We start from the raw sequence: 17,636 nt of genomic DNA on the forward strand, positions 1-17,636 counted from the left end.
GAATCTCACCTTTATACAAGTTATTTTCTTTATATTTACTTTATATAGTTTAAGTTATTTAAAAAGTTTCAAAATTCAATTCTAGCAATAAAATGTTTGTTTGGCCAAAAAAGCTTCTCTTTTCATTCCTTTCATTGTAACTGATGATAATCATAATATGGATACTGTCATATCGTGAAACCACAATACTCTTCGAGATGTTTATCGTACTCCTACTGTTTCAACCCTAGTCATCATCAATTCATGCTGTAAGGGCACGCACAGACCTCTATGCCTATGTCTGCATGCAGCCAATTTTTTGTGACTGTGCAAACTGCAAGCGCTCCAGTCTCTTTAAGTCAAGTCCAAAATACTATGTTCAAGCCAGCTGAAGCTGCCGCACCATAATGAATTTAGTTTTAGGTTGGATATTTGACAAACACTCCCTCCAGTCCCAGGGGTGTCTTCTTAGCTTCAGTTTCACCCGATTTTGGCCAGAGGAGGACGGTAAGCGCACCTCCATGACCCCTGGGGACTAACGCAGACCCTCACTTAAACTCTAGCTCCTTTTATACTGCCAGATTTTCCGCGAATGTTGGGCCATTTTGCTGGCAAGCTGCAAGCGTTTAGACACACAGAGCTGGACTGGCGAGTTTTAGTGTTAAAAAGAATGGGGCGCCCTTCCACCACGGGAGGGGCTGTTGATGACTTGTGGGAGGGGCTGTTGATGACGCCGCACGTGCGACCCACTGGCGGTGGATAAACAGGAAACAGCTGATAGCAGGAATTAGCGAGCAGCTAGTAGCAAGAGGGAAACGCAAACCTGACAGACACTGTAAAGATGAGCAACTGGGGAGACAAGGAATTGCGCTCCCTCCTTGCCCTCGCAAACGAAGAGGCCATTAACCATCAGATGACGGGGACGGTGAAGAACGCGCCAACTTACGAGAGAGTTGCTGAAGGACTGACCAGCCGCGGCTTCCCTCCCACGTCACTGTTTACGTCACACACTAGTTCAATACGCACTACATTAAAAAGGACACAGCGCCGCCTATCAAGGCGTAGTCAGACGTACTTGGTCAGAAATTCGATTATCTCTTCTGCATGTATACTCAGACAAGACAAGAAGTCCGACTTGACTGATTAGCCAAGCTATGAGCTAGGGCTGCTCGATTATGGAAAAAATCATAATCATGATTATTTTGGTCAAAATTGAAATCACGATTATGCGGTGCACGTGATGACTTATATTGTTTACACGACCTCTCTTGCTCTCCCTCTGCCATTTTCCACACGCTGTTTTTGAAATCTTCCACGATTACCTGCCCCTCGCATTATTCATAGTTCACCTACTTGACTGGCTCGTGGAGTGAATAGAGGAGAGGAGGGGAGGGGCGGTATTGCGCATGCGCGGCTTTCGTAGAAGTCAATATAACAACATCTCCAGGCATCCGTGTCCAAAAATTGTTTACACTCGATTTAATTAATTTTGAAATCGTTTGACCTCAAAATCGCAATCACCAGACGATTAACTGCACAGCCTTACTATGGGCTTAGCTCGACTACTGCGTGCATGTAAACGTACTGAGTGTCATCTAGCACATCGATCCCTCTCCATCATCTATAGAGCAGCTCCAGATTTTGTACCTTGTGACATCACAAATTTGAATTTTGGCACTCTAGTTTAGAAAATTGTTTGTGTTTACTAATATTTTTGGACAGTCTTAGACCATGGGAATAACACATATGAATTCTGAAAATGGGCTTAGTTCCCCTTTAATCTACATATTAATGGAGGTATTATTGATCATGAAAAGGATCATTAGATGTAGCCAGTTATCAAATCTCAATACATCAAACCAACAACTGTCAACAACTGCAACAACAATCATTGAACTATGATACATTTTAAATGCATGACATGCCTTTTATACATATATTTTCTTCCTTCTGTAAGTGCCTGTTTGCCTACATTGCTACATCAAGCCCAAGAGCCCTGAAATAACAAGCCACTGAGAAATCTGCTGCCACAGTTGTACAATCTGTAGGTGTCATTGACCCCAACCCCTGACGTGAGCTGTCACTGGACAGCTGTCCTACCTGAACGGGTGGGCGTTTTTCTTATTGGCTGCCCTGCTGTCACGTGACACACACAGACACAGTGGTAGGCACGTGCACAAGAACACACACAGGGAAGAGAAGTCGACAGCAGGAGAGACAGGAGAGACACATGATCAAGACAAAGATGCATCTACCGGACGATCACAGCAACACAGTGCGAGGCTACATGGTGAGTGGTGATGACTGACTGTAACAAACAGGATGAAGTTACACAGAGGTAGAAAAAAAATGCTCCGAACCTTCAAGCACCCATGCTCCACTTTCAGAGCAGTTAAAACAAAATCATCACGTGCACTGGCACAACGAGCGATGATTGAAAACCCGGGAAGATGTCAACTGCTCCATCCCCAAAATGCAGCGCATTTAAAAGTAGCTTCAAGATTCATGACCCTACATGTTCAATCCCACTGTCACAACATTTTGTTTCTTGCCCAGCATTATTCAAACATATCAAATTCAAACTCTATTCAAATGTGATTCCAACTAGCTGGCATACACAGAGGGATAGACGGCGCACAGGGGAAAAATAAGTAAACATACGTGATGGTGAGCAAAACTTTACACACTGACGCATTTTAGAGCTATGTTACATCGACGGCTACAGAAAATAAATGCTGCTTTTCCATGACTGAATTGCAATGTGAAACAAAACTCTGAGTTAAGCTAACTGGTAGGGCTGCACGTGACAATTATTTTCACTGTCCACTGTTTTCTTGATTAGCTAAGTGATTATTCTGTCAATTATTTTCTCAACTATCAATCAGCTGTTTGATCTATAAAATGTCGGAAAATGCCAATCAGTGTTTCCCAAAGCCCAAGACGACGCCCTTAAGTGTCTTGTTTTGTCCACAACACAAAGATTTTCTGTTCACTGTCATAGAGAAGTAAAGAAACAAAGGAAAATATAAAAGAAGGAAAGGTCAGTGACAGTGTTTGAGGAGCCGCACTTTGAAGTCAACGGAGTGGGCACAGCAAAGCACACTACAGATTAAAAAACACACAATAGGTGATGCTAACTGATGTTTTTTAACTAATCATGTACATTATTTTTCCTTATTATTGTCTCCAAACAGATCATGTCTCTGTCCTACAGCTGCATCTCAATCCCTGTTTGCGCAAAGATAGCAAACATTACATCATAATACATAAACAAACAGGTCCAACCTGTTATTGCTGACCAGACTGCAATTATAACCAGATCAACTTATTAATGGCTCTGATTATTATTCCAGCTGGATTTAATGATATGATCTGTCAGCTAGGTAAATATTTACCAAACTAGAACTTGACCGCATGCCATAATGCCTTGTAGCTTGCCTCAGTGATTTACATTTATAGTAATATTAGCCATCTAACGTTAATTAGCTAGCACACATTTCAGTCATTACAACGGTTAAGTTTGAGAGGCTGTAACATTTGCTATCACTCACTAACAGTGGAGCTCCCTGTCTGTTTCTTTCACACCTTCACCAGGATTATCGCTTACGATCATTTACGGTTCAAATAAGTGTAGGGTGACTCAATAGAGACGTTGCTGCTGGCTATAGTTAGCTAAACAAAGTGCAAATGCAGCTTTAGTTCATTGATAAACAAGAAAGATTGGCTTCACCTCCTGACAGTAATGGGAAACATCATCTGACGTTAGCTTTCCTGAATATTATTAACTATGATTAACAGTTTGAAGTTTGGTTAGTTTTTGATAATCAAACGCATTAGGGCTGCAACGATTAGTCGACTAATTGACTATTGAAATAATCGGTGACTATTTTAGTAATCGACTAATCTGTTTGAGTCATTTTTCATAGAAAAGTACTATGAAAGTACCCCAAAATACTCTTATTGCAGCTTGTTAGCTTACACACTCTCCCATGACGGTGAACTAACACTTTGGCGTGAGTATGAAACAAGACATTAGATGACATCATTTTGGGGTTTGGGAGAGACAGACCGACATTTTTCAACATTTTAACACATTTTTCGATAAAATGATCAGTCGACTAATCAAAGAAATAATCGACAGATTAGTCGACAATGAAAATAACCGTTAGTTGCAGCCCTACAATACATATAGCCGACAGTACTACCCGCTAACAGCAGGTAGGCTAGCGATCTTGGACCCAACAGGGGCTCGAGTTGAGTTATATGCAGCTGATGGATAGTTTGGAGACCAATAACAAGAGACACAAATGCACATATTTCGATACAAAATGTCAACTGACATCAAGTAATGTGTGAATTTTAATTTGGTGGAAGGATTTTTCAGTCAAAGGTGAAACAGTACAGATATGATGGGTTACAGTGTGATTTGCAGCGCCCGCTTCATTGGCTTCGAAAGACGTGACACCAAAGTCTGGCACCGTGAATGCTGTCACTGTCGTCATGACCTTTCTTTCTTTTACATTTTCTTTGAAAGAAACCAGGAAATACTCACATTTAAGAAGCTGGGCTCAGAGAATATTTTGTTGTTTTATTTTTAATTACTTCAAATGATTAATCGATTATCACATTAGCTGGCGGTTAATGGCTGACAACAAACTGATTGGTCTTTGCAGCTCGACTAACTGGTCGTGATGAAGGTCACTTTCTGACCTGACAGGAAAATAGTGACAGAAAAAAAAAAAAAGTGTGAGCATGCAACTTATTTAATTGGAAATATGTGAATTAATGAGGAAGGATGTTACAGTCGTCTGTATCTGATTCACTGAATAAATGCTGTTGTTTCTATGTGCACTTTGAGTTTAGTAAAGCTAATAAACAAGTACATTTCCCTCGTTTGTGCCACGCAACATTATTAAGCTATAAAACCCCAAAAAACGGCTAAACTCTTGCTTTTCTTAGAGCTAAACTACAAGATAATTCAAGCGTGTGCGCGCTGTATGTCGTCCGGTCGCTGCACTGTGCTCTTGTTATTGAGTTCCGCTGTTATGGTTCCGTCAACAAACTCTATTAACAGCATACAAAAAAAATAAAATGTTGGCATTTGCGAATTGTTTCAGGATCAAATGCTGTTTGTTTTAGCATGAATTCCACGGCTTCTACTATTGTCATGCATACAGTAATTTCTTTGTTCCTAGGAGTAGTTTTATCACCTCCCAGCAAACAGCCTGTCCAACTAGTTTTTCCAGAGGCCAGACTGGACCTCAGTCACACAAAGACGTGTCAATAGGCTGATCTGGGAGCACTACATTTCTAAGCAAGGCGTTGAGATGCATCCTTAACCACAGAAACTGCCTGGGTGCAGCGGGTGTCATGTCGCGTACCTGTCCAGCGTTGAGGTGGGTTGGCGGAGACTCATGTCTGCAGCCTTTGTGACACTCCTCTGCTTCCTGGTGCGGGGAGATCAACGCTGTCACTGGGCCTCTTTTATCATCAACCCCATCATCGTCTCTTTCCTCTTCAGCTCTCAGTCCACACAATGGGGCTCTCTGTTGTGCTTTGATCAGACCTTCAAGCTACTGGGAAGCTGGTTCAGATCAGACAGGGAGCTCCTCATGTTCCCATCCACGCCAGTGGGACCTTAAACTGCTAAAACTAACACTAAAAAAATCCCTCCTCGCTGCTACATTAGTGGTTAAAAATAAATACTACGAGACAGGCTATTAGTGGCTTGGTGCAGTGTTCAGCAGCAGTAGTGGAAAATGGATAAAGGACAGTCTGCTTCCTCAAAGGTCATCAATCATGAATGAATGGCTGATATGTCTCGCTATGCTCCAGGAGGTCACAGACTCCCATGCCTTTCAGTGTCTGTGTGAAGATAATTGGTGGCACATATGTTCAAAGTAACAGCTTTAAAACGCACAACTGACGTCCAGATAACAGCACATACTCTTGATTGACACGTAGTGACACCTTGCAATGAAATAACTAACCAAAACCGTGCACACAGACTCGTTTACATGTGTGGCTGTGCCAACCTAAATAATCCCATCCAAGCTAACCTTTAATGCCGCGCATCTCTCAGTCATATGGTAGCCTGGATAATGCTAAAATCAAACACGAATGCCCACAGTGAATTTGACATTAGCTGTACTGACGTGTATGTGGCTAGTTAATGCAAATTACTCCACACACACAACAAACGTACCTTAGTTTAATAAGTGGGAAAAAAGTTAGTTACCACTCCAGCTTAGCTTCCAAACTAACTGTAACTTGTAATTTGCATGCTAGCACACTGTAAACAACAACTAACCGATAAGCTACCGTTGGCTTTACATTACTCGCTAACGAACTAGCTAGCTAATTAGCAGATGACCCGGCATTAGCTACGTGTGCTGCTGGGCGTATAAAAAATGAAAGCACCGTGCAGAATGAAAGGTAAAGGTGCTTCAAGAGTCTGAGTTTTGACTTATCTAATTAGCCGACTTGGGAATGATAACGACCATCTGAAGCGGCCTGCTGTATCCAGCTAGCGTTAGCTTCCTGAAGTTAGCTCTAGGGATGGGCCGGTTTCAACCCGCGGCATGGCGTTGGTCCTCAAGCCGACCAAAAGCGCCGTGGGTTCCGCTTGCAGCTGCGCCAACGAGTCGGTCCTTTGGGGGTAGCTAGCTAACCGGCTATGTCTGCGAGGTGAAACGCCAGCATGACTTTAACTGCATGCGAGTAGTTGGATGTTAAAGTGGTCGAGATAGTGGCAGTCCACGCAAATCCCAGCTCGATATATCCCAGAGTCTTGTTTTCGTGCAAATTCAAACACTAAAGCTGCATGTTAGCCAGCTGGCTAACGTTAAGAAGGCAATGCGATTCCAATGCAGCTCCACCTCAGGTCTTTTTTCTTCTTCTCCAAAACAAGTCACAGTGGTAAAATCCGAATCTCTCTCTCGTGGTATGCCTGAGAACTCAGAAGTTGTCGTTGCAGATATGTATTGCCTTCAAAAAAAGATCCCAGTTCTTGAAATAGAGATCTGTGCTGTGTTGTTGTCCTGCTGCCTTGACTGGCTGCTGATCCACCACCATGTCCTCAAAGATCATACGTGCAAACAGAGTGCAGCAGCGCCCCCGTGTGGATGGACTGTGGCACTGCAGCCAGTTCACTCCACCGCAATCTCGACGTTGATGACGTGCTCGGAGCCATGGACGCTACATCAACCTCCTGAAACCCAAACTTTTCTTTGGTATGCATTTTTAATTTCTTCTAGCTGTATGGGATCAGTAGGACCTGATAAGTATATAAAAAAAATGTCACCGACAATAAAGGGCCGATGTCTTCAAACGAGATGAGAATAACGTTCTAATGTCCCCAAATGAGATGATAATAAAGTCTCAGTGTCCTCAAACAAGATGATAATAAAGTCCTAATGTCCTCAGACGATAGTAAAGTCCCAGTGTCTTCAAATGAGATGACAATAAAGTCCCAATGTCCCAAAATGAGATGATGATAAAGTCTCAGTGTCCTCAAACAAGATGATAATAAAGTCCTAATGTCCTCAGACAATAGTAAAGTCCCAGTGTCTTCAAATGAGATGATAATAAAGTCTCAGCGTCCTAAAACGAGATGGTAATAAAGTCCAAATGCCCTGAAAATAGACAATAGTAAAGTCTCTTTGTCTTCAAATGAGATGATAATTAAGTCCCAATGTCATCAAACGAGACAACAAAGTCCCAGTGTCGTCAAACGAGAACATAATAAAGTCCCAATTACCTCAAAAGAGACAATAATAAAGTCTCAATATCCTCATATGAGATGATAATAAAGTCCCAATGTCATCAGATGATAATAAATTCTCGGTGTCCTCAAACAAGACAATAATAAAGTCTAAATGTCCTGGAATGAGACAATAGTAAAGTCTCTATGTCTTCAAACGAGATGACAATAAAGTCTCAATGTCCTAAAGTGAGACGATAATTAAGTCCCAGTTACCTCAAACGAGACAATAATAAAGTCTCATTGTCCTAGAACAAGATGATAATAGAGTCCCCATGTCCTCAAACCAAATGATAAAAAAGTCTGAGTGTACTCAAACAAGACAATAATAAAGCCACAATGTCCTCAGATGATAGCAAAGTCAAAATGTCCTGAAATGAGACGGTAGTTAAGTCTCAGTGTCTTCAAATGAGATGATAATAAAGTCCCAATGTCCTCAAATGAGATGATAATAATGTCTCAGTGTCCCCAAACGAGAAGATAAAAAAGTCCCATTTACCTGAAAAGAGACAATAATAAAGTCTCAATGTTCTCAAACGAGATGACAATAAAGTCTCAATGTCCTAAATTGAGACGATAATTAAGTCCCAGTTACCTCAAACGAGACAATAAAAAAGTCTCATTGTCCAAGAACGAGATGATAATGGACGCCCCATGTCCTCAAACCAGATGATTAAAAAAAAGTCTTAATGTACTTAAACAAGACAATAATAAAGCCACAATGTCCTCAGACGATAGTAAAGACCCATTGTCCTCAAATGAGATGATAATAAAGTCCCAATGTCCCCAAATTGACAAGGTCCAAAACCTGATCACATTTTATGGTTGAAAGTTGTTTATTCATGATCAATAATGTTTGCAGATGATACGGCAACAAATTTGACCAATTTTAGCAACAGTAACAAGCTAAGACGCTGTTAATTAGAAAATACTTGTTTAAAGACTTTTGGAATGCATCATCAGCTTTTTGAAAGACATCAAGACTTTATTATTGTCTGTTTGAGGACTCTGAGACTTTTTTATCGTCTTGTTTGAGGACATTGGGACTTTGTTATCATCTCATTTATGTGTCGGGATCAGCTGCAGACTGACTTAGCAGAGATGGCTGCCATCTTGTTTTTACACGGATTAGTGTATTGTGCTCTTACTACCACTAGATGGCACAAAAAGTGTCCACAAACAAGGACAACAGGTCTAAATTAAGCAGAATGAAGTAGAAGGTCCAGAAAACCCCAAATGTTAAGTCCTTAAATGAGGACACTGGGTCTCAGGAGGATAAACTGGCATAGGGAGGAGAATATCTTATAAGTACATGCAATATACAAAGTAAACACATCTGTCTTGTAAAATTATTTTAAGAAAGGCTGCATGCTGTATGAAGAGGAAAGGAAAACATTCAACTTTATTTTATTTGTGTTTTTAAATGTTACCAGATATGGCAATAATTTCCAATATATAAACTATATGAAGGCTAACTACTAGTGATGGCCAAATGAGGCCTCATGAACCACTGTCTTTATTTTCTGAAGCCACCAGATGGCGCTGTCTGTTCAACAAAGGTTTGAAAGCACACTGCATTGCAAGTCCTTCAGCCTTTATCTTTAAACCAAGAGTGCCATCTGGTGGGGTCAGAAAATAAAGAAAGTGGTTCATGAGGCTTCATTTGGCCATCACTACTAACGGCCTCCAGTAAATCCAGTATATGTTATACATCAAATATTATATCACATAGCCTAAAGCCTTTTGTCTAATGGGAGTGAGGCAGATATATGAAATACATAGACTATTACCAAATACACTTTCACAGTTCACACAAGTTATTCCTAGTGATGGCCAAATGAAGCCTCATGAACCACTGTCTTTATTTTCTGACCCCACCAGTTGGCGCTCTTGGTTTAAAGATAAAGGCTGAAGGACTTACAATGAGTAGTGATGGCCAAATGAGGCCTCATGAGCCACTGTCTTTATTTTCTGAAGCCACCAGATGGCGCTGTCTGTTCAACAAAGGTTTGAAAGCACACTTCATTGCAAGTCCTTCAGCCTTTATCTTTAAACCAAGAGCGCCATCTGGTGGGGTCAAAAAATAAAAAAACTGGTTCATGATGCTTCATTTGGCCATCACTAGCAATGAGGCGTGCTTTCAAACCTTTGTTGAACAGACAGTGCCATCTGGTGGCTTCAGAAAATAAAGACAGTGGTTCACGAGGCCTCATTTGGCCATCACTGGTTATTCCTATGATCTAAGACAGTCCAAAAATATTCGAGTGACATGAACAACTCTCTCTTAAATACCAAAAACTAGAGTGCTAAAACTCAAATTTGTGATGTCATAGTGTATAAAATCTGGCCCTCCATTGAAAGTGAACTGGAAAAAGGTGTTCTAGATGACACTGAGAGCACCCAGGGGAGTGTTATGAGTATATGGGTGCATTTTCTGTTATAGCACTGAGAACATTACAATAAAATAAAACTCAAACAGGGTCAGGGTTCAAAAGAAAAAACAGTTAGTATCGATGGCTACAACCTTGGCCTAAGAAAAATATGTGAGATTTTTACTGGAATTATTAACACATCTTGTGAACTCATTTACTCACTGAGGCACAAGCACACGCAGATGTGTGGGGACGCCAAATCACAGATCTTTCAATGATACAATTTGTATTCGTGCGTCCAGAGTGATGGGAGTTTGACAGTCTCAAGGGTATATGTAGCTATATATATATATATATATATATATATATATATATATATATATATGCTACCCAATCCAAAACACTTGGGAAGAGGAATTGCGATGACCTTATTGAGGCTTGCAGAGGGTTTCAACACTTTACCAAATATGGCCAGCGCGGGGCGTGGGATACACTGTGCTGTGAGGCATTGGTGGATGAGAGCAGGGAATGCGTCTCCAAGTACGCATGCTGTAACAGGAACTTTAAGCTTAAGACAAAAAAAACAACAACAACAAAAAATGAAACTCCGAGCCAAGAAATCGGTAAGATCCATTTCAGACTTGTGTTTTTCCTTTTGTCAGAGTTTGTATAGAAGTTAGCAGCGTTTTTTTTGTTATCATGGTCTATTTTTGGAACAGTGAGAAAGAGCTGATTGCAACGGCACAGCGCTGGGCGCGGTATGTCCGCTATTTGGGACGGAAAACCTCCTCATCACTCACTTAATATCTCAGTTAAAGTAAGCCGATTTTACCCTTAAAACTAAGTGTATCTCATCTGGTTTTACTGTAAGGCTGCTGTGTCTGCTTGGAGCATGGATTCTCCTAAAAGACGATATGACAATGCATTTCAGTGTTAGTTTTAAGAAGCTGGTCACATCCCTTTATCTCAAAGCAGTGGTAATTATTAACTAACATTTAATCTCTACAGTGATATACAGTAGCTCTCAGGATGGTTTAGGCTATGTGAAGAACTCAAGCATGCATGATACTATTTTACTAAAAAAGCAAACCAAGGTCTGGTTTCCTGTCAGCAGCGGGGCATCAGGCCACACACACCACACACAGTAACCACATGTTTCTCAGAATGTTGTTTCTCTTTTAACCCAGTTAATAACCAACATCTTTCTCAGTAATGAAACTAGGTAACCAAGTATGTTTGAACTCACAGTTTTCACCAGATATGGATTGAAGCTTGTGTTAAAGAGGAGCTTTTTTTGTATTAACAACTGAGATCTGAAAGAGCTGCATGTCTAACTCTAACTCCAGGCTGGATTGCTAAAGAGATTAAATGCTCATTTGGCTTGTGTTGCCTGTGTGGGTTCCTGCAGACGTGCTATTAGCTCATCAGAGCTGCTTCCTTTGTATGAGAGTCATTACACAAAACAGGAAGTGCGGCTCTGGAGTTAATGTCTTAAAGACAATATTCAAGGTTTGCATTAGCAGAATGACGGAGCATGCTTTCCTCCATGACCTGTAGAGTGGCACGTGTGGCTTTTCGAGGCTGTGTTAAAAGTTGAATGATCTGTAGTCATCGCATTTGCATCGAAAGCACACCAGAGTATTATCAGTTTGTCAAGCACCAGACATGCTCTTCATAATTCTGCATGTTTGGACAACATCTGGCATTGCTGTGCAGCCCCTGTGACAAAACATGCATTGCCTCCTTTCAATATATTCTGTGAATGCAAACATAATTGGTGCCATGTGTAAGAATATATGGAGGTCAAAAGCTGCCAAAGTAAATAAATACATAAACACATGTATTTAAAAATGAATTTAAAAAAATAAAATTGAAAACTAAATAGGAAAGTAAATAAATTAATGTTAAGGTAAATAAATAAAGCAAATTAAATTATGTTTTATGTCACATTTGATCAATTAATTGATACCCACATTCATTTTTAAAATTATTTTTGCTATATTTAATGGCATAGTAGCCTTTTAAAAACAGATGTCCCATGTTGGAGCCTGGTCTCACTCTGAAGTCGCCAAAATCCGGCGTTTGGGCAGTGACCTGAGGCGTCAGAAACCAATGACAAAAGGCATCCTGTAACATTGGCAACACACACGGCCAGTTGCTGTTATAGTTTTACAACACCTAGTGGTAGTGATGGCCAAATGAAGCCTCATGAAACAGTTTCTTTATTTTCTGACCCCACCAGATGGCGCTCTTGGTTTAAAGATAAAGGCTGAAGGACTGGCAATGAAGTGTGCTTTCAAACCTTTGTTGAACAGTCAGCACCATCTGGTGGCTTCAAAAAATAAAGACAGTGGTTCATGAGGCCTCATTTAGCCATCACTACCTGGCGGCGTCAGAAGGAGACGTGGTGGGACAAGGACGAAAGTTAAGGCTGACTAGGGCGGGCAAATACTGACTTTCACCTGACAGAGCGGTGTTCGTGTCCCGTAAGATTCTAAAGCCAATCTCTGTTCTTATTTCCAAAACCTAACCACGTGTTTTTGTTGCCTAAACCCAACCACGTTTGTTTGTTGTTGAAGGTGTGTTTATTTTGAAAGAGACTGTATTTAAGTGTTACATTTCCTGTGAAAACGAAAGTGAATTTTGAAAGAAGACAATGCATGTGACAGGCAGAACTTGACACTGTGTCCGAAAACGTCAACAGCTAACGCACCCAAGGTACCTTTCATGTCGTATCTGGACGTGGACAGTCCATGACCAAACGTCGATGTGTGACGAGGTCAGAGTGACAATGTGTTGCGTGGACAGCTGGGGGACATAGCTGTTTGCATGACACTTTAATTCAATCTAAATTAAGAGCCATAATAGATAGAGCATTCATTCATTTTGCATTAGAAAGCTCAGGCTTCTGTCTTTCCCATCATCATGCCATTACCTTACCTTACCTTACCTTAAATGTGGTGCAAACGTGGTATATTCCAGTAATTCTGCTGGCATTTCCCTGTAAGGGCCACAGGACATTCTTGTTTGCATAATCCTGTATATATTAATCCAAAATAAGAACCATAATGGCCAAAACATGTATTGTTTTTGCAGCAGAAAGCTAAGGCCTCTTTCTTCCATTTCACCATCTTGTACGCCCTTGATGACATCATTACGCTACTTGTGGGTGGTGCAAAACCGTGAGAAAATGTGCGGTGGCGCCAGAGGAATAAATGATTAATCTATTACAACAACCCTTTGGAATCTGCTCATGAAAATGAGCGTATCTCAAAAACACTTCAAACATCAATTAAAAGTCTAGTCCCAATTTAACGCCCAGTCCCTTTTACTAGCCTGGTGTGGCTACACATTTTGACAAATACAGGCCTGTCTCAATTAGAGGCTGGGTCTGGTTACCAAGCAGTTCATTTTTATTTCTTTGGACATATAAAACCAGGTTGTTGGCTACCTCAAGTTATGTTTCCATACCTTGATTACCCTGTGAGTTATTCATATTCCTTAGTCCGTAAGGGTCCTCAGATGAAAAGAATCAAAAGGGTTTTTCATAAAAATTAATACAAGTTGTGAGGATTGTTTTAACTGGATAGAGTGGTGTTGTGTCGATATGCCGGCAGCCATAATCCTCAAGTGCCGTAACTCGCTCTATCTGTCTGTCAGAGCTAGATCAAGGTTGTGCAGATTTTAGAGGAGATGAGGCATTTTAAGATACTCCAGGAAATTACATCACAATAAGCAAAAAATACCGGTGTATGCACTGATAAACAATTTCTGTTGAAGAGTTGAAAGGGTTAATTTATTTATTTTTTATTCTGGCAGCTTCCTGGCTCCATAAGAAAAAGCCAGTCCCTCCTCCTCCCAAAGTTAAGTGTATTAAACTGTGGAAATGGAGGAAGGACCCCTCCCTTGTTGCTCCTCGTGAGGTTTCAACACCTTTTTTCTTTTTTTTTTTTTTTTTACCCAGGCAAAGTTTTTCCTTATCTCACCTTATCTTAGAAACACTTGGGAATTCATGTTTAAGTAACACATGCAACTGGCACAGAAGCTTAAGACAGAAATGGGTTTCTTATGTCGGAACAAATCATGTTTCCATTGTGACGATGGGAAAATAATTATACAGTCAACCATCATGTCTGTGCATGACTATGATGACATTCTTTATCCTCATGCTGCTCACTCTACCTTAAAGCAACCTGATACAGTTTATTGGTGCAGGAGAATATCATCCTCATCACTGTGCATTATATGAAAAAGCCAACTGGTCCTTATTGGAAACAAAAAGAGAACTTAATTCTGTACTGTCTCCTGCTAAAGCTGCTACAGCATATGGCTTCTTGAATTTTAAGCCACTGCTCAGCAAAAACAGAACATGGGCCTTCTTAAATCTAATACTGAACTTGGGAAGACTGCCTTCTATTACTTTGCATCTACAAATGGCATGAATTACAGATCACTTTAAAAATATCTCATCTCGTTACATCCGGTGCATCATTTATTTTGTGCATCCTTTTCTAATTGGCTGTTATTTTCTAAATCTGCTGTTCTTTCTTGCAAAAGAGATCTTGATTGCATTAAATTATACCTGTTCCAGGGATGTAGATGGGGTTGCATCTTTAACAAAGTGTATAGCTCTCTGAGGCAAAAAGCCTTCACTAAAACCAACAACCTTTTGGACACTAGAGGGCACCAACATCACACTGTTTAGTGGAACGTGCACTTACGTTTTGGACTGAGGGACTTTCCAACTCCTTCACATTTAAGCACACAAACTTCCACTTCTTGCCCTGCACAGGTCACAGCTTGAGCAGGTTCCTCAAACATTAGTCAGTCTTTTACACAATGTAAGTGTGAGCCTGGACACGTCAGTCAGGGATGATCAGGTTATTGCTAATGAAATTAGCAGCTCAGATGTTGCAGTTTCTCACCATTTGACATCATTATTTTTTATAGTCATTAAGAAGACCACTTCCCCAATACATTAGGCTCTGATTAGCCGATAGACAAACATGCCTGTTGCTAGTGATGGCTAATGAGGCCTCATGAACCACTGTCTTTATTTTCTGAAGCCACCAGATGGCGCTGTCTGTTCAACAAAGGTTTGAAAGCACACTTCATTGCAAGTCCTTCAGCCTTTATCTTTAAACCAACCAATCTGGTGGGGTCAGAAAATAAAGAAAGTGGTTCATGAGGCTTCATTTGGCCATCATTACCTGTTGCTAACATTAAAGGGACAGTTCACCTCAAAATCAAAAACATATTTTTCCTCTTACCTGTAGTGCTATTTATCGATCAAGATTGTTTTGGTGTGAGTTGCCAAGTGTTGACAATATCGTGACAATATATGTCTGCCTTCTCTCCAGAATAATAGAACTAGATGTCACTCAGCTTGTGGTGCTCGACGCATTAAAAATATACATTTGAAAAACTCAACATCAGTGTCCAGAAATTATGACCCGGTTACTCAAAATAATCCAAAGACCTTGTTGTAAGGCAGTTTCATGTAGAACTATCTTCTTCCTATCGAATTATACCCGCCAACCGTATCAATGCACAGAAAGAATCTGCTACTCACCTAGCACCACTGAGCTTGCTAATGTTTCAGCTCAGCCAAGCAGGACTCCACTAATGTTTACATCTCGCGCTGTCACGAGCATGAACCTCTCTGCCCATGAGTAGATGCACGCCTCCTTCTGCACGGTAATATAGACGGCGGGTGTGGCAATAAGTCGTACCCTGAAACTGCTCACAACAAGGTCTTTGGATTATCTTGAGTAACCAGGTCATGATTTCTGTAAAGAGACATTGCTGTTGAGTCTTTAAGTTGTATTTTTGTGGGCGCTTTGAGCACCACAAACAGAGTGCCATCTAGTTCCATTATATTTGAGAGAAGGCGGACATCTCCAAGGCAGACTTCTCAAACACTCTGCACCTCACACCAAAACAGTCTAGATTAATAGTACCAATAGATTTAAGAGGCAAAAGTATGTATTTTTGATTTGGGGGTGAACTGTCCCTTTAAGCAAAATATGTGATACCAATAAAGAATGTTTTTTTCTACATCTACATATTTCAAAATCACATCATCTTCTCACCAAACTTCTGCTTTAATTTATTCTGATTATTCTCTTTTTTTATTGTCTTTCAGAATATGTGAAAAACATCGACAGAGTGTGTGACAAGCAGCCAATACAACATCTCACATTTACCCTCACTAGACTACAGAGGCCACTTTCAACACCTGAGTGATTGTGATATCCCATCATGCCACTGATTGTGTTTCCCACCTCCCAGCTTCTATGGGTGCGTGTAGCCGCCCTGGTGTTCACTTGCGTGGCGTTCAGTGTCGCAGCACACGGAGCCTCTCATGGAGGTATGGCTGACTGGTGCATCTTCTGCTGGGCGTTCAGCTTCACCTGCACCCTGCTGGTCCTGCTGGTGGAGCAGTGTGGCCTCCAGGCCCGAGCCCCAGTGTCTTGGTCCAATTTCCCCATCACAGTTGCCTGCTACGCCGCCTTGCTCTGCCTCTCTGCCTCTGTCATCTTCCCACTTTTTTTCCTTAAGGACCAGCAGCGGATCTCCAAGGATACTCGCGACTATAACATCGCCGCCACTGTCTTCTCCTGCCTGGCAGCGGTGACCTACATGGTGGAGGTGAGCCTTACGAAAGCGAGGCCAGGAGAAGTGGCGGGTTACATGGCTACAGCTCCAGGCCTGATGAAGGTGTGCCAGACCTTTGTGGCCTGTATTATCTTCATCCTGGTCAGCAACCCTGTGTCATATGATCACCATCCGGCTCTGAAGTGGTGCATGGCCGTGTACTGCATCTGCTTCATCCTCTCCATGGCTGTGGTAGTGCTGTGTGTGGGCGAGTGCACCGGCTATCTCCCCATCCCCTTCTCCAAGTTCCTGTCAGCTTACGGGCTCCTGGCTGTTATCATGTACCTTACAGCTACCATCATCTGGCCCATATTCCAGTTTGACAGAAAGTACCAGTATGGAGGCCAAGTGTCGTCAAAACTGATCGCTGTGGCAGTGCTCACTGCCCTCAACTTCCTGCTTTACCTCGCTGACCTGGCCTACACTGCCAGACTGGTGTTTGTCAGTGCCTGAGAGGAACAGAGAAGAAGGAGGGAGACACACTGAGTGACAAAGGACAGAAATAAAGATGCTAAGAGCTTGAGTAGCTTTGCAGTAAATTGTAGCTGCTGTTGAATTTCTGACAAAAAATACACATCTCTTCCCTTTTTTGTGTTTAATTGTAAAATGTTATGTTGATACAAGGAAAAAAATCCCAAACTCACTAAGAGTGTGTCTATATGTACACGTTTGCAGCAGTGGCGCCTCCACTTATCACAAAAACATTTGGAGGCCTCTGCGTGGTATTTTTAAACTTCAGAAGGTTTGTTACAAGTCAATGTTTTGTTCTTTACAGTCAGTGGACTCCTTTGAATTAAAGCTGTATATTTTTTCTTTTAAAAGAAAAGGACAACCAGCCTGTTTTGAAGAAACACTTATTGCTCAGG

At 41.3% G+C, this 17,636-nt stretch overlaps 2 protein-coding genes across 14 annotated transcripts in view; one reads left to right on the forward strand and one right to left on the reverse strand.

Annotated features, from left to right (window-relative positions):
* The window catches only part of arhgef11 (Rho guanine nucleotide exchange factor (GEF) 11), a 35,376-nt gene extending 29,836 nt beyond the window's left edge, over nucleotides 1-5,540 (reverse strand). For 7 of the 11 annotated variants that reach the window (XM_078164786.1, XM_078164787.1, XM_078164790.1 and 4 more), the window contains exons 1-2: nucleotides 5,361-5,540; nucleotides 2,080-2,112 (exon numbers count right to left, since the gene is read on the reverse strand). In XM_078164786.1, coding sequence (XP_078020912.1) covers nucleotides 2,080-2,112; nucleotides 5,361-5,395 — 68 coding nt within the window. In that variant the 5' untranslated portion in view covers nucleotides 5,396-5,540. The remainder of the gene's footprint in view (nucleotides 1-2,079; nucleotides 2,113-5,360) is intronic. The other 4 variants (XM_033651936.2, XM_033651934.2, XM_078164791.1 and 1 more) reach the window with 1 other exon arrangement.
* Nucleotides 2,139-17,364, forward strand: LOC117272842 (myeloid-associated differentiation marker homolog). Of its 3 annotated transcripts, none has more exons than XM_033651945.2 (2): nucleotides 2,139-2,269; nucleotides 16,259-17,364. In XM_033651945.2, exon 2 carries the CDS (start codon nucleotides 16,375-16,377, stop codon nucleotides 17,221-17,223), a length of 849 nt encoding a protein of 282 aa, XP_033507836.1. In that variant the 5' UTR covers nucleotides 2,139-2,269; nucleotides 16,259-16,374; the 3' UTR covers nucleotides 17,224-17,364. The 3 variants fall into 3 exon arrangements, with proteins under 3 accessions (XP_033507836.1, XP_033507833.1, XP_033507834.1); XM_033651942.2 differs by lacking the exon at nucleotides 2,139-2,269 and adding an exon at nucleotides 10,616-10,736; XM_033651943.2 differs by lacking the exon at nucleotides 2,139-2,269 and adding an exon at nucleotides 10,792-10,930.
* The last annotated feature ends 272 nt before the right edge of the window (nucleotides 17,365-17,636 follow it).

The sequence above is a fragment of the Epinephelus lanceolatus genome, chromosome 22, assembly GCF_041903045.1.
Source record: "Epinephelus lanceolatus isolate andai-2023 chromosome 22, ASM4190304v1, whole genome shotgun sequence".
In the NCBI taxonomy this organism is placed as follows: domain Eukaryota; kingdom Metazoa; phylum Chordata; class Actinopteri; order Perciformes; family Serranidae; genus Epinephelus; species Epinephelus lanceolatus.